Raw genomic sequence first — 16,755 nt, 5'->3', positions numbered from 1 at the left:
TACATATTAATCATAAGAATACTCCATCACTTAAATTGAATACATTCACTTCCTTTTTGTTACTTGTGTGAATGAGTTCTGCTGTTTAAAAGCATGCTGCCAATATATTTTAGAAGCACATAAATGATATCAGGATACTGTAAACATATCTAATTTTTTTCTACTGTAAGGTCTGAATGACATAAGACAGACAAAGCACATCAGAAAATAAAAAGACTAGGTTCTTAACCATCTTCAGTAGTGCAACTGAAACCATTTTATTCTCTTGGGCTCCGTGCCACATTCCTACCTATGAAGCCATACAGACTGTGTTTTTATTTTTGGTCTGAGCAAAAAAAAAAAAAAAAAAGAGGCCATTTTCCTTCTGATTACATTATACATCTTTATTTTATTATTAAATACCAAAGAATTTGGTTAAATTTAAAAACACTACTATGACTTGGTACTATGTAATTCTAAAGACTGAAATCCTAAATAAGCTTATTTTTGTTGGTAAGTATGTTACCATCTTATGCCTAACAAATTTATTATTGCACAGATTTTCATGGATTACCCTCTACTTCCTCAGAATATGGAATAATATAATCTTATAACAGGATTGTTGCTTTGGTTTCTTTTTTTTATCACTAAAAAGAATCCCCAAAGAAAATACTAAAAGCAGGCACCGAGACAAGATTGTTCTTGGGTGGAGAGAGTATAAAAATGGAGGAAAGGGGAAGGGGAAGGAGAAAAGGAAAGGAGAGGAGAGGAGAGGAGAGGAGAGAGAGAGAGAGAGAGAGAGAGAGAGAGAGAGAGAGAGAGAGAGAGAGAGAAAGAAAGAAAGAAAGAAAGAAAGAAAGAAAGAAAGAAAGAAAGAAAGAAAGAAAGAAAGAAAGAAAGAAAGAAAGAAAGAAAGAAAGAAAGAAAGAAAGGCGAGAGAATAGCACAGAAGGGTCAAGCAGCAATTAGGTATGACACACACTTTGGAGGACTATATACTACGTTTGCTAAGGGAATGTTCATAACCTGGGAATTACCTGTACATACATGCAAGTGAGTGATCAGAAATGCCTAAATATTTAGTAACCATCAAAAAGTAAAAGAAATTAATAAAGCAAATAATTATTCAAAGAATAAAAAATCTGGTGATCATCCAATTTATAATAGCACAATTATCTTGGTTAGAGTTGAAGCAACAGAGGCTACAATTACATCTATGTTACTGAAACCTGATCACCATTTTCCTCTGATAGGGCTCTTATGGTATGGTTGTGATGAGACAATACCTGTCCACAGCTGAGTTTGGGCTTTGTAAACTTCCTAGAGTGCTGAGTGCTATTTTTTCCAGAGACCTATACAGAAGTAATGGTCTTTGTTTGAGAATTAAATCTGTGTCTCTAGTTACAATCAATCTCTATATTTTAAATAAATACAGATATTATAAAATTCCAATCATTCTTTGTAAAGGAGATTACATCTAGAGATTAAATTTGTGGCAACACTGGATCTTTCCAAGATTCATTATATGTTATGAAATAAACACACTGCCTTGTAATTGTATACATATACTCAGATTAATAACATGAATTTATTATATTTTATATGTATGTATATATTTGCTATCAGATTAATAACCTAGGAATTTATGATGTGAGACATGCTCAATTTTTAATGAAATATCTGGGTGCTGACTGTCTTGAAAACAAAAGCTCTGAGACCGTATCTTGAAATCTAAGCAGCTAGATCAGACAATCTGGGATTTATGAGCATCCTTCAGTTGTTTTCTCTCCCCTTTTCTCCTCTCCTTTTTCATAAGTTGCAGTGCTCTGGTTAGAGTATAAAAAAGAAGGGCAATATATGAATTGCAGTAAAACTGACAATGTATTTCATTGCTTTTATTTTTGATTATTATAGTTAATTACAGGTAGTCTAATGAGAAAGAGAGACTGGAGACAATCATGCTGATAACCTTTTACTGCCTGGCATATATCTCAAGCTTCCTGTGTTTCAGAGAATGAAAATTATACAAAACAACACACCTCACCATTAGAATTTATGTAAATCATGAAATTATATGTAATCAAATATGCACATTTACTTAATAGCAAGGGTAAAGGTAAAGTGTTCCTCATATCAGCTTTGGTACTTCATTGACACCTCCATTCATTCTCAGCAACTGTATGGAAGTGATTTGTCATTGCCTTCCAGGATTTTCCAACCTTTCTATTCCAAGTATTCCCTGATGTTCTCCCATCCAATATGATCCTGCTTAGCATGCTAAGATCAGCTAAAACTTGCTATCTGCTGTGAACATGAGTAAATATACCAATTGTTACATGAACCAAGGATCTTCTATTGAATTGATATAAAAATGCTATAATTTCTATACTGGCTTGGGTCACACATGGCAAAGCCATAATATGTTCTGTTTGTTACCAACTAAGCCATCATGGCTTAGTATTGTGTTTTATTGATTGACTAAACTTGCAATTCATCCTCAATTAAATATCATTTTAATGGCCTAGTAGTCATATTTGATTAAAGAGATTAAAATAGTGTATTCTTATTTAGCAAATTGCCTTCCTGAGACATTACACACAAAAATCTAGCTCAATACTTGTTTCCATGCTCTCAATAGTGTCATATGTGCATTTTGTTCATGGGGGAAAAAAATCCAAAATAGTACTAAACATGAAAGCAGCAAATGTAATAGCTTGGTCCAGATAACATGCTAATCCAAAATGTGGATTTAGCATAAGATACAAATGCAGAATAAAAGTTAAAATGTGGTTAAATAAAAGTGCATTAGTACAATTTGAATCTGTAGGTGGTTTTTTTCCCCCAGATTATTAACCTTTGTATTTTGTGTCTTTCAAAATAGATGGGTTGGTCAGCCAGTGATTAATACTTTTCTAGTTTCTGTACACAATATGAGGAGACAAGAGGCATTGCAAAATCAGATATTCCACCACCGCATTTGTGTTATTTTTAGTACTAATATTCCTATAGTTGAAATATGAAATGGAAATGTTCCAAGAGGTGAAAGGAGACTCAGTTTCCCTCACTGATTAAACTATTTTTAAAAAGGAAAATGGAATACATTGCCATATCATATAGTCTAGTCTAGCTACATATACGGATAAATTTATTTCCTATATGCAGGCCCCCAGCCTTTTGGGCACCAGGGACCGGTTCCATGAAGAGACATTTTTCCATGGACCAGAGGAGGCATGGTTTCATGTGCTGCCTGCATCCAACAGATAAGACTTTGCTTGTTTGTGTGGCCCAGTTATTGCCATGCCATGGAGCAGTGCTGGTCCACAGACCAGACATAGGGGACCCCTGCGTGGAGGAGAATATCTGCTTCCTCTAAATTTGTAGAAATAAATAAATCATATAAAGAAATAAAATCATGTTTAAATGTTATTCCTTAGTGACATGCCAGATTATCTGTATTTTTTTATTTTAAATCTAGTACAGTTATATCTTACATCCATTGTAGAGAAAAATGTTACCTTATATCATAATATTATATCATGGATGCTTTGGAAAAACCATACAGGTATAGTGTTAAAATATGTACACCTCTCTCAGGCACCCAAGCCTATATATTTTCATTGCTTCACCTACATCAAATATTTTTACCTATAAAGTCTTCCTATGTATGAATGTGAAAAACTGAATAAATTGAAGTGATTTGAGAAGCCTTTGCCTTTATCACATCTTCCCCACCTATAAGAATCCATGTATAAACATAAAATATTTAATCAGACACTACAACTAAATATTGTGATTGTGATATTTTGGCCAATGCCATTCATTTATGCTTTGCTAATAAAGATCAAAGAACAAGCAAGATCTTTTGGGGGGACTGAACAATAACTGGCTCTTTGTAGGTCTAAAATATGAATCTAGCTTATCAAAGAGTCAAAGTTCAATTTTCCTCAGTTTAGCAAGAGCTAAAGACAATAATAATAATCCTGTAAATACCCCAATTGTCTACTAGCTATGCTTTGTACACTCATATGGAAAATCCTGATTCAATTATCTGTAAGTATTCATTTCTAGGACCAGAAGAATTACTGATTCTACTGTTATTGCTCCTGGGAGGGGAAAAGATTTCATGTAATTCAACAATTTCTTTACAGTAGACTTAAGAACTTAACCGTTGATTCCTTCTGTTATCTCTTAGAAAAAAAGCATAAACTCTAACCTTCCAAATATATGGTAAGCAATTCATTAAAATTATTTTAAATAATCTAAAATATAATGCTGACTGTCAAGTCATGAAATCCTGTCATTATTTTGATGAATATTTTACAAGGGGAACATAAAGCTTTGCCCAAATGAATTATTCCCTGCTTCAAATTAACACATTTCCAGCAAGCACTACTGCTGGGTTTGAAAAAACTGTGCCGTATTTTCCAAAGACTACAATCCAAAGTCAATTGTCTCATTGTTTGAAATTCCACAACAAAAATCCAAAGAAAATACGTCAAGTACTTTTTCTGGAAAACTATTACATTAAACCTAGAAATAAAAGTATCCATCAATCGGTCAGAGTGATACTCTTAAAGAATGACATTCATATTTTGTATCATTCTGACCATTCTGATAATCAAAATAAAATTCTATGCAAAGTATCAATATAGTACAAAAAGTACATTTTAACCAAAATGAATCAAACAGTTTAGTTTAGTTTATTGTCATTGCGCCTTGTACAATGAAATCAAACACCATCTTCAGTGTACATCATGACCATGACCATGAAAATAAACACAAACACACATCCTTCACCCTCCACACATTGAACCGGAAACCCCCGACACCACACCAACACTGCACTATATACAGCAGAATTCAAAAGAGTTACTGCCCTGGGATATAAGCTGTTTTTCAGCCTATTTGTCCTTGTTTTTATTAGTCTGTACTGTCTGCCAAACGGTAATAGTTCAAAAAAAGGGTTCCTAGGATGAGATGGATCTTTGAGAATGTTTTGAACTTTCTTAAGGCAGCGGGAGCTATAAAGCTCTTTCAAAGAGGGAAGAGGGCAACCAATGATCCTCTGGGCAATGACGTTAACTCTGGAGTGCTGTCCTATCTGCCACTGTGCAATTGGCAAACCATAGACAGGTGCAGTATGTTAAAATGCTCTCTATGGCGCAGTGCTGGAAGCTCACCAGCAGTTTTTAATTCAGTTGTTTTCTGAGAAGCCTCAGGTAGTATAATCTCTGCTGGCCCTTTTGACCAGGGCTGCAAATCTCCATATGATTTTGTCTGTATGTGTTATTTTGTCAATATTTGTAACCTTTATTTATAATCAGTTCAGCTATTTAGAAAAGAGATAAAAAGAATCCTCAAAACCAAAATGGAAAGAAAAGTCAGATTTCAAAGGGGAAAAAAAGTAGAATTTAACTCAAGAATCATTCAAAAATAGTTTGAAGGTTCAGAAGATTAAAACATGAAATTTAGGTTTTAATAGAGCAACAGTGAACTATGTTTGTCTATCTATCTCATTTATTTATCACATTTATATAACTACCCATGTTAAATATGTAACTCTGTGGAGAACACTGTATGCAAAAACAGTATTAAAAGTGGTATTAAAAATTTACAACCAATTAAAATGATATAATAAATAATGATAATAAATAAGTAAGATCCTCAAACTTAGGGAAAAGCCAACTTTTAACAGTCCTCAGAAAAGCCAAAGCAGTTGCAGCCATCCAAATCACATTGTAGCTATCCAAATCTATCTTTTAAAATGTTCAGCAAGTACTGGATTACAAGAAGAAAGAGGCTCTGACATAGGAAGGTCCTGTGCAACAATATCATGTGCTATTAATTATATCAATATAATATAAACTATAATATAAACTCTCCAAACAAATGAGAAACTTGGAATCAGCCATAATTATTGCGTCGGTAAAAATTATAAATCACTACTTGCAAATGCCTATAAGAACCAATAATAAATCTCAACAAACTGTGATTACAGGATTTAGGAATGGGAGAGAAAGTGATGTTTGTTTCCTTTGACCTTCTTACAGAAAATACTCAATTTTATGAAGATACAAGCTACCTCAACATGTTATCTTTGAAAATTCAAGCAGTCAAATAATTAAGACACTCAATATTATTATATAAATTCTCTATTTATATAGAAAGTTCAGCAAATGATTTTGTAAAGTGCATTTCTTCTTATTACAGAGACCATTCCAAAATTTTAGTGATGGATCTTAAGACAGAAATAGAACATTCCCAAGACAGAATATACAGCAGTAGTTCCATCAACAGAAGAACAAATCCATCTGGGGCTGGCCATACAATTACAACAAATATTCATTGTATATAATTACCAGTGCTAATGTTTGGCATTGTCCAGGTAATGGAAATTCTAGAACACAAGAAAAAGCCACCAATTTTACTGGTTTAAATAAATCAAGAAGGTCCTTCCAGTGATGGAATGTTTACCATGAAACTTCCACATCCACCATTTAAAAATGCTTTCGCCGTGTGTAAACCAAAATACTAAGCCTCGCTACACTAACGTATTTCTGAACTCACGTGGGAGTGTGCTGACAATATTCCTAAACTAAGACTTCTATGAATCACATCTCAGCCACTCACACAAGAAACTATGAATAGACTTGAAACTAAATAGAAAGCTAAACTAAAATCTAAATCAAAGGAAACATAATGTTAAGTTTCCTATTCCAGTCATCATATATTAGCTGCAATTACAAACTATCCCTGGCCAAAACTGATGGTTAGTTTGACTTTTAATGTGTTGTATGAATTCAGTATTACGGTTCACCAGTATCAGCTACTAAAAAAGTGAAAGCAGTGTATTCCTAGCTATGTTTCTCATATCCATCTGCTTGGCCTCAGTGACATACAAAATGCTCAACTAACTACATGAGCTACTAGACTTTAGCAATAGCTATCCCATGCAACATATTTGAATGAACCCATTTTAAGTTCTATAATCTGACTTCAGAGATGGACTGGAAAACTACAATTAAATATATTTGCATTACCACCAAATTATGAACATACTACAAATATAAATTTTAATAAAACATCATTGTATTGCTAAAAAGTATGTCTTACACAATTCTGTTTTCTTCTAATGGTGCCTCCTGATTAAATCTCAACCCATACTGCATGCTGGATGACCTTGGGCCAATCATTCTCTCTCAGCCCTTGAAAGAAACCAGTGGTAAATTCTGGCCAAAAAACCTGCAGGGACATATCCAGGCAATCTCCATGAATCAGACACAATTTAATGAAAGGAAAAAAAATCTCCCCATGGTGATGGGGCAGACTTGTCCTCCTGAGACTTTAAAGACACCCTTAAGTTATCAATATGTGCACTGAGGATTGCTGGAAAAACAAGAACAAATGTTCAGTGATGGTCCGGGAAGCTCTTAAAGTAACCAGCTTTTCAGAACATGCAGTTATTTTAATGCTTTAAGGAGTATTATTCAAAAATTTCACTTCAAATACTGTAAACAGACCAACTGATCAATTCACTAATCCAATACAGAAATTTATCTTAAAATGTATTTATGAAATAACCCGTAATTAAGAAATAATCAAAATACTTTCACACTAGACATTCCAAGAAACAGATGACTTCTTCACACATTACACTTCATCATAGATTGATCTTGTTATCATTTAATGTATTGAATACTTGTGGGGTATTCAATAATCTATGGGAAATCCACATATCCATGTTGTTCAATTCAAATATTAAAGCTGTCTCTTTTAGAATTGTGAAAACAATCATAATACTGTAAATTAAGTTACAAAATGAAAATGTTAAATATAAAATAGCTCTGTTTGTATTTAGTTCCTTCAAAATGATCAACTCCAGCAGAAATAAATTATCAGTCAATATTATAGGGCAACATAATAACACTATCCAGAGAGTGTACTGCTTTGCTTTGCTTTGGGGTTTGTAACAAAATAGTGAATACATGTGGGTAGCTTTCACTGTAGCTGTAAATGATCTTACACATTCTAGTTATAACTAACAGACACTTGAATACGCCAGATAGACAGACTAAACAGCCCAATTTCAAGTGAAAAACTGTTCTTTATAGTAATCCAATTATAGTAGTAGGCGTCTTTAGCAGCTATAAAATGCATTCACATCCATTTAAAAAGAACAAAAATTGGATGTGCTGAATGGAGACAAAGAAGCTAATTTTGCAAAACAGTTTTCTATTCTGAAGCAAGTTAGCAAGATAAAATTTCAACCTAGTGGTCCTGTTTACATGACACACTTAACTGCATCAAAAGAAAGGGAGTAGAGTATCATGTGAATGGGAAAACTGGATCAACTAATTTTAGCCCCACCCCACCTCCATCTCCCCGAAAACACCAAACAAAATCCTGGTCAGCTGAAATCAAATATAGGTTGAGTCTTAGAGTTTTGAAGGCCTCTGGTTCCTACAGAATAAGGACATCAGGCATACAAAAAGGAAAAAAAACCTGTAACTCTTGATATGAAACTGCAATGACAGCATGGATAAATACATCATAACATATTGATTGTAGAAGCTGGGACTAAAAATAGTAGATTTACATTAAATTGTATCATTTGAATACAAGCCACAGAAAGAAAGAAATACGCTGATACCTCCACACATGGGATTCTTAAACAGATGCTAAGAAAACATATTTTTATAAACAATATTATAGAATATCATGGTAGGCCATTTGGAGAAATAGTGACAGCCAGTTCATTAATAAATACTGATTAATCATAAAAGTAAGTGGGATGCTTTCTAAATCTCACATAACATTTTTAAAGTAGCACATTATTAGCTAATGTTGCAATTCGTTTTCACCCAGAGGATTTGTTTGCATGTTTATTGTCATTGGAGGATATTTTGTATAGCAGGATCACTGTATGTATGTATGTATGTATGTATGTATGTATGTATGTATGTATGTTGTTAATTCTAAAATTTTGTTCATTTATATCATTGCCATGAATAGTACACTAACCAACCATGAAAATACATCATTGTGGGTCGTAAAAAGGGAGTTATATAAATGGCATGGCATCTACGGTTAAGAACTATTGTGATTTGGGATACAATTGCGATTCTTAGTGACATATATTCTTTTAGGATGTGACTTGCTGTGAGAGGTCATGTTTGTTTAATTTATCAGAATGCAATATAGTCAAAGCTCACCCTAAGCAACAAATCTGCAGAATTTTTAGCATTTGCACTTCTTAGCAGCTAGAGACATAGGAAAAAGTGACTATCATCAAAATAAATGAAGAAATTGCTCAAGATCATGTTGTTGCTGTTTTGATATTTCAACATCAAAAGCAATATGCAACAATCATCTGTGTCAATAAATATAGGGTTTGGTGTCCCCTTTTCTTCCAGAATGACAGAGACTAACAGCAAAGATCAAAAAATGGAAAAATATATATTTTCGTGGTCTTGTAATTAAGCTTTGGCTGAAACAAGAGACGCCATAAAGGATATCATATGGGGATTTAAGAACAAAAGAAGATTTCTGCTTTATCAGGTCAGTTTGTTTAGTCCTAAATCCTGTTTTGCATAGTGACATACCTTTTTGTTTTTGCTTCCCTGTTTTTTTACAGGAATCACCCCTTTGACAGTGAAGATAACCTATAGTCATCCAAAGTGGTTGCGATTGATTCACCTATGTTCCATGAAATTAAATCACCAAAACTATTGAATTGTACAAAATAAATATAGAATATAAATCAAATCAAACAATAATGGGATAATGGAATACAGAGGCAAAATAGACCCAGCTGAATTATTTTCACATTATATTTAAGAACATTTGGGATTAATCTGATCTGTCCATAAACACCAGAAGAATTTATGTTCTGTCTGAATTCCTATCTACCACTTTTTTGCTTGTCAAGACAACTTTATCAAGTCTGAAGAAACAGGATATTTACTCTACAAGAGTCAATAAGATCTTATTGTTATATTTTTTTTAACAAACACATCTCCAATAAAGTTTCAAGGCTACTTGTAGTACATGTATATAAGCTTAGGTGCATGTATATATAATGACTGAGTTTCCAAACCTTTTTTAAAATTAGTCCAGATAATCCCTGACTTATTACCACAATTGGGATCAGAATTTCTATCATGAATTGTTGCAGTCACGAGTCATCATGTGACTGGACCCAATTTTATGAGCATTTTTATTGCAGTTGTAAGTGGGGATCCCAGAGTTGTAATTTGACTCACATGGTTGTAAATCCAAATCCAGTTTTCCCAAAGTTGTTGTTTTTTTGTCATAAATCATGATCATGCAGAGGTGTTTTTTTTTGTCACAAATCATGATCATGCAGTGGGATGCTGCAACTGGTTATTAATGCAGACTGGATGCTAAGCATCAGAATTTTGATCATGTAAATATGTGAATATGTAAATAAGTTACTTTTTCAAAGGCTATTATTAATTTGAACCACTGTTAAGTGAGCAGTCATAAGTCGATTACCTATATTAACATTTAATTACACTTAAAGGGAAATTTTACATCACAATACAATGAGGAACTATAGGTAATCTCATTCTATGTCATATCTGCATGTTGGTTTCAATTTTTTATCATTAAGGAAATGATCTTGTCATATGAAAATTAGTATATTAATTAACCTTACAAAACTCCTAAAATACTTTACAGGCACATGTCTACAGAGGTTCTCAATCATCCAAGTCATAGTTGTCCCAATGGTGTTTTTTCAAAAGACAACTGGACTTTATTTTTTCCTTGGACATATTTTACTTTTCATGCAAGAAGCTGAAGAACTGAAGAAGAGAACTGAAGAAGCTTCTTGTATGAGAAGCAAAACATCTTCAAGGAAAAAAACAAAGTCCAGTTGCCTTTTGAAAAAGCACATTTGGGACACTTTATAGGCACCTATTTTCATTAAAACTATCATCTATATTCATTCTTATAGGTGATTTGCTTTGTTCTGCTACCTTAAAACGTATATATTTTTGTAAAGGGAACTTGACAAACTTAACTCTGTGACTAGTACAATATTTCAGCTTAAGGATTTAACTCTCTAAATAGTTTTATGGTACGGAGTAGTGGTATGGAGGAAACCTTCAATCTCTTGCAATTTCTCCTTCCACCCCAAAATAATATAAAATTATTTGACCTAATGCACAGAATAATCAATAAAGTCCACACCTGGCAGTGTGTTTCAGAATCCAGTGAGTGTTTAAGATCTCCAGTTTTGAGAGAAATTTAATATGCCTACAGGTTAAAATAAAGTGTAATTGATGAGGGATTAATACCAAGCAGCTATCCCCATTATTATATGAATGGACAAAAATATAAATAGCCTACTATTTAAGTGCTGCTAATTTTGTCTAATGACATTAAGGTACAATTATGGCTAGAATAACAATGATCTTTAGACAAAGGATCAACAAATGACAAAAAATAAATGTTAGCAAATGAACTTATTCATGTTCTTGAATAATGTTCTGAATTACCATCTATCTTCAACCAACAAACTGAGGGTACAGTATGTTTCATCAATCTGTCTTTCAGACAATTACAGCCTTTCTTAGAAAACTAAATACAATAGTTGTATCTGTAAGCCTGTCAAGAACCAGGTGCACACTGTTGACTAACAGAGACGGCACCCCATCTCTCTCCTCCAAACCCTTGTTTTTCAGCTTCTTTTAATTTGTAATTTTAATCCATTTTTATATTTATAATTGCTAAATGTTTGTTTTATCTTGATGTAAGCTGCTCAGAGACACCTGAACCACAACAAGATGGGCAGAATATTAATTTGATAAATCAATTCAACAAATTTTATCAGCCATGGTGAAGCGCATTCAACAGTTTAATATCCTGACATTAGCAACATAGTATTAACAGGGTGACTCAGATTTTGTCTGGGTTTTGCATTATTTTGTTTTCTATCTTTAAAAACCATTACCAGACGACAATACACTTAAAGGTTTTATTAAGTATCTTAAAGAATTAGCAAGTTCTTTATTGCTAAATGATTAGATTTCTAACATAACTAAAAGGCTACAGAAATTGGCATTCAATGTTGTAAAACCAAAAAGAACATATGAGTTAATGTTAACATTAACTCCCTAATAATAACAGGTGCAACACATCTGAAACAAAATAAACTTCTCAAATGCACTATTCACTTTTTAAACATGGACAGATTGTGTTGCAGGGCAAATGATTTGTAGAGCAAAAATGCCTCTTTTCCTTTCTGTGTATTTCTCTCTAAAGACTTCACAGAGAGCTTTTCTACACTCAACTTTGTTGTCCTCCCACAGTTTGCCTTTTTAAACAATCCTCTCCAAATATTGTTTCTGAAGCCACTGAATAATTCTGTTTAGAATACTTATGAAACTAATGGGGTTATAAAATAAGAACTTCAAATTAAAAGAAGAACTTTAAATTTTCCATCTGTAAGTTTTACAAACAGCTTAGTTTGGATATTTTAGATACCGTGATATCAAATTACAGTCATGTAAGAAAAATCGTATCAATGCAAACACTTTACTGAAGGGCAGGTTCACACTCTTACCCAAGGGATCTATTCACTTCCCGTACAGAAAGGGGCTGATGAAATGCTGTCAGAGTAAACTTCTGCTCACTTTTTGGATGATTTAACGTCAATGGACCATACAAACACTCCAGAATGGCTTATAAGCTCAGCCAAGCATGTTCTTCTCCCCAATATATTTTAATTATGCATCTGCTCTAATTGCAATCAGATTACATCACTGAAAAAGGAACAAATTGGAAGTTTCTCTAATTACTAAGAGCTTTTCATCAATTTCCTAAAACAGGGTTTTTATTTAAGGAAAGGTAGAAACACCAGCAAAACTGTGACATTTCTAGACATCAGGGTCATTTTATTCAGCAATTCTGTATGGCTTTCATTAGCAGTCCAAACTCAAAAAAGGCAAATTTAAGTCCTAGGTCCTTTATTTTACTCCATTAGCAATGTTTTATACACAGACGAAAGCCCAACATAAATTAAAAAAAAAACCTGCCAGGCAAATCTTTAAAGACAATGTATGCACAGGCGCCCACTTGCAGACACTTAAAAACAGCTACTCTTTGATTTCTCAAGCAAGTACTGCCCCTATGAGTAAAGTGAAAGCAAAAGTTTCTATTTCAGAACTTAATTTCTCACAGTGTTCAGTGTACTTGGAAAAAATAAGTTTTTTCAGTATCAGCACTCCTAGGAAACTTCTAAACAAGAGCATGTGGCTTTCTCTTGATACACTCATGGCATTTAAAAGGTAGAGGTTGAAAGTTACAAAGCCACTAGTGATCTATTTGAATTAAATAGATTAAATTTGAAGGTTATTTTCATTTTCTTTATTTACCATGTGTATGAGAATCTAAGAGAATGTCAGAAGTACGTTATGCTTTGGAAACAAAAATGTCAAGAGAAACAAATGGGAGCAATTCAAAATGTGGTGTCTTTTTTTTTTTCTCCTTCCTTTTTGTCCAGATGTAACATCGTTTAAACGGCCTATTAAGGTGTTGCTTTGAAGGGAGGAAAAAAATAACACTTTTCCGGCACAAAATACCATAGCACGCACACATGGCCATGTAATTAAGCCTCAAGCAAAACAGATTGCTCCTTCCATGAAATGCAGGTATATTTGCAAGGAACAGAAAAGGCGATCCGGGGAAAAAGGGGATTAGAGGTTTATTACAATCAGACTGGCTGGTGCTGCCAGCCTCCCGGCTCTTTTGTTTATTCCCGGCAGGGCTTGTTCGACCGAAGTAACTTGACAGTCAAGGAAATCTATGAATTGCGAGTTGTTTCTCGACAGCAGAGCACTTGCAACAGCAACTCCATTGACTAGGTGGCGGGGAAAGGGGCGAAAAACTGCCCAAATAGAAGAAAAAGAGGAATAATCCGACTAATCCCGCTTCAACAGGTGAAAAAGAACCTCGGGGACTAAAAGGTTAAGAATTCCAGCCACCGGACCAGTTAAGGGGAGTCACCGCTTCTTCCATCGGAGGACCCCGCACGGAGAGTGCTCTCGCGACCCGCAACTTACATTCCTCCCGAAGAACACACAACCGCAAGCCCCATCACAAACACGCAACACACACACAAACGGGCATCTCCTGGGAAAGGGCACGTCGGCCGGAGTAGCCGCCAACTCTCCAGCTCCAACTCCCCCGTTTACCTGTCGTCGTAGCAGAAATCCGCGCCCAGGGTATTGAGGTACAGGACGAGCCCCAGGGCGCTGCTCACCAACTCCGCGATCATTTCTCCGCTCCTGCCGACCTCCGCCTCTCCCTTTGCTGCTGCTGCTGCTGCTGCTGCCGCCGCCGCCGCTCCAAACCCCGAAACGCATCCGCCGCGCGCTTTCTCAACCGCCTCGCTTCACTTCGGCTTCCTTCTCCTGCTAGCGGGTCGGCTCGGTCAACGCCTGCCGGCCCCCGGCATCTTCGCTCCTTTCCCCGCGCTCGGCCAGGCGCTGTCAGCGGCGGGAGGAGCCCGGTAGCACCAGCCGCTTTATTGTTTCGGTGTCCGCTCGCTCCTTTTTACCCCATGGCTGGCCGGGCGCCTTTCAAACCAACCCTGGTCTGGAATTTGCCCGCCTTGCTCCGCTCTCCCAATAGCGGGTGGCTCACTCCGCCGCCGACTCCCGACCGCCCGAGGCCCCTTCGAAGCTAAACCACCACCGAGGCTCCGCGAGCGCCCGCGTGGGGCTCTCCGAGCTTCCTTCGCGCTTGCGTGCCATCCCCTCTGGCCCGCCCCTTTCTCTCGCTCCAGTCCGCCTTCCGCCCCTCGGTGTCGGCGGCGCTTGCTGCCTCTTCCTGCTGCTGCTGATTTATTTTTATTTTATTTTATTTTTCTCGCTCTTCGCTAAGGAACAGATAGCTTAGTACTTCTAAAGACGCCCCCAGTTCTGGAGGAGAGGGGAAGGGGAGGCGAGAGAGAAGCTAAAAAGGAGGGAAGAAAGAGACCGGCCGGCTCTGCGACTGGCACAGGCTTTCCACCCTTGCCCGCTATTCAAAAGCAAGTCATCTGGCAACTCCCCCACCCTGCGGGAGAAGAATATTGTTGAGCCAAGTGGGGGATGAAATCTGACATTCTAGGACAAAGAGGTGGGTGGGTGGCTGAGTGAGTGTATCTAGCAACCTATTTAGGAGAGACCCGCCCTGCTTAATGTACAAGTTCCTCCGAAATACCTCCCAGGTTGCAAAAAAGGAGAGCCTAATGGAAGAAAACAAGCCCTCGCCCTCTGTGTGTGGTTTCAGGGCACACCTGGGAGATTTCCATCTGCCGGAGTAGTACAAACAGGCACAACCAATGGCTGTAGCCCTGCTATGAGGTCAAGGCGAGCAACACCACTATTTTTATCCAATCATCAATGCAAACCTCAATTCATGGGCAGTGTTCCTCGTTTTCTGCCAACCACCTGCAATGAGAGTTTCCTGAAGTGACACACCACAAGACACACTGCTGCCCAGGCACATGGATGAAATCCTGATGCTTTTTTTTAAAAAAAAGACTCTACCTGTTCTCATTATTCAACACTACCTTCTGAAGACTTCCTAAGGCTAAACCATGCCAGTCTTTCCCTGGCAATATTTTACATGCTCTTTTGAAGCCCATCTTAGAATGATACCAGTTCTCCCAGCTGTGTTCAGTTAGTTCCAAAGTGTCATCGCCAATCAGGGTAATTTTAAAACTGTGATGCATTACGCGTGAAATATTAACATGCTGAGAGCCCTGTTCAAACCTCAGCAGATAGCACTATTTTTCCGGGGACTGTTGAGTGTTGAATATATTGGGCCTTCTACCCAAAGGATTTTAATGTTGGTTCGACATAATCTGTCCCTAGGTTTTTCCTCTTTGATAAACGCAGCTAAAGAGAAGAACAGATTCTTTCCTTCCTGCACTAATCAAGTGTGAATAATGTTTTTTTCTTAATTGAAAGATTTAAAACATGTGCTAGTCGTCTTTTTTCAGTATGCTTGAGGCAGTGCCCAACACAAATAAGATTTAGAAATAATTTGTGACAAATGATTAAATGATTCAAACCGAAGCCTTTTCTGTCTAATCCAAGTGTGGGCATCCTGTATGCCCAAGCTCTATTTTTTTCCAGAAAACTTTCAGCTGAATTGATGGATATTGCTACAGCTTTCAGGCAAAAAAAATTAAGGGAAGCCCCTGGCCACAAATTTTTTACCCAGTCTGGTCTAAATAATCTAGATATCTATTAATAAGTACAAATTTGCACGCAGGTCGTTTTAAAACAGTAATTTTTCTTTCATGTCTGGCTCCGCTCTTCTTACTTACATCCATATTGTTTCTTAAGCAGAGTTATAAAAATGCTAGTGCCTTTGTCTTCTTGGGTGTTTCTACAACTTCCACCCTCATTCACAATGCTAAGAATCCCCAGTTAGGCCCAATCAAAATATTAACCTAAGCTGACCCTTCTTAGCATTCAAAATCAAGGTCAGTTAGGTGCTGCCACCTGCTGAGGTATAAGACAGATGCACTTTTCCTTTGTCTAATGAATATTTCAGCATTTGGAAATAAGCATGCTTTCTCTTAAAAAAATTATTCACCTTGCTATGATTTCTTGTTTTTTCTGTGTTTCTATGTTTGATGTGGGTTATCTGATGATGTTTGCTCTGTCCCACCTATTACTCCAAAATCTCTGTTGGATTTGTTGAAACATTGGCAGGTAACATTGTTACTTGTCTAGAATTGGACATTCCACTAAT

The 16,755-nt window shown here is 36.2% G+C and overlaps 1 protein-coding gene across 2 annotated transcripts in view; it reads right to left on the bottom strand.

Annotated features, from left to right (window-relative positions):
• The window catches only part of TMTC2 (transmembrane O-mannosyltransferase targeting cadherins 2), a 187,562-nt gene extending 172,829 nt beyond the window's left edge, over window positions 1-14,733 (bottom strand). The window contains exon 1 of one of the 2 annotated variants that reach the window (XM_026699094.2): window positions 14,199-14,733. In XM_026699094.2, coding sequence (XP_026554879.2) covers window positions 14,199-14,281 — 83 coding nt within the window. In that variant the 5' untranslated portion in view covers window positions 14,282-14,733. The remainder of the gene's footprint in view (window positions 1-14,198) is intronic. The other variant, XM_087934516.1, reaches the window with a different exon arrangement.
• Between the last annotated feature and the right edge of the window lie 2,022 nt (window positions 14,734-16,755).

Source organism: Pseudonaja textilis, chromosome 5 (assembly GCF_049901715.1).
Source record: "Pseudonaja textilis isolate UNSWEBS1 chromosome 5, rPseTex1.2, whole genome shotgun sequence".
NCBI lineage: Eukaryota > Metazoa > Chordata > Lepidosauria > Squamata > Elapidae > Pseudonaja > Pseudonaja textilis.
Note: the sequence above shows the minus strand (reverse complement) of the source record. Positions and strands in the feature narration are given on the sequence as shown.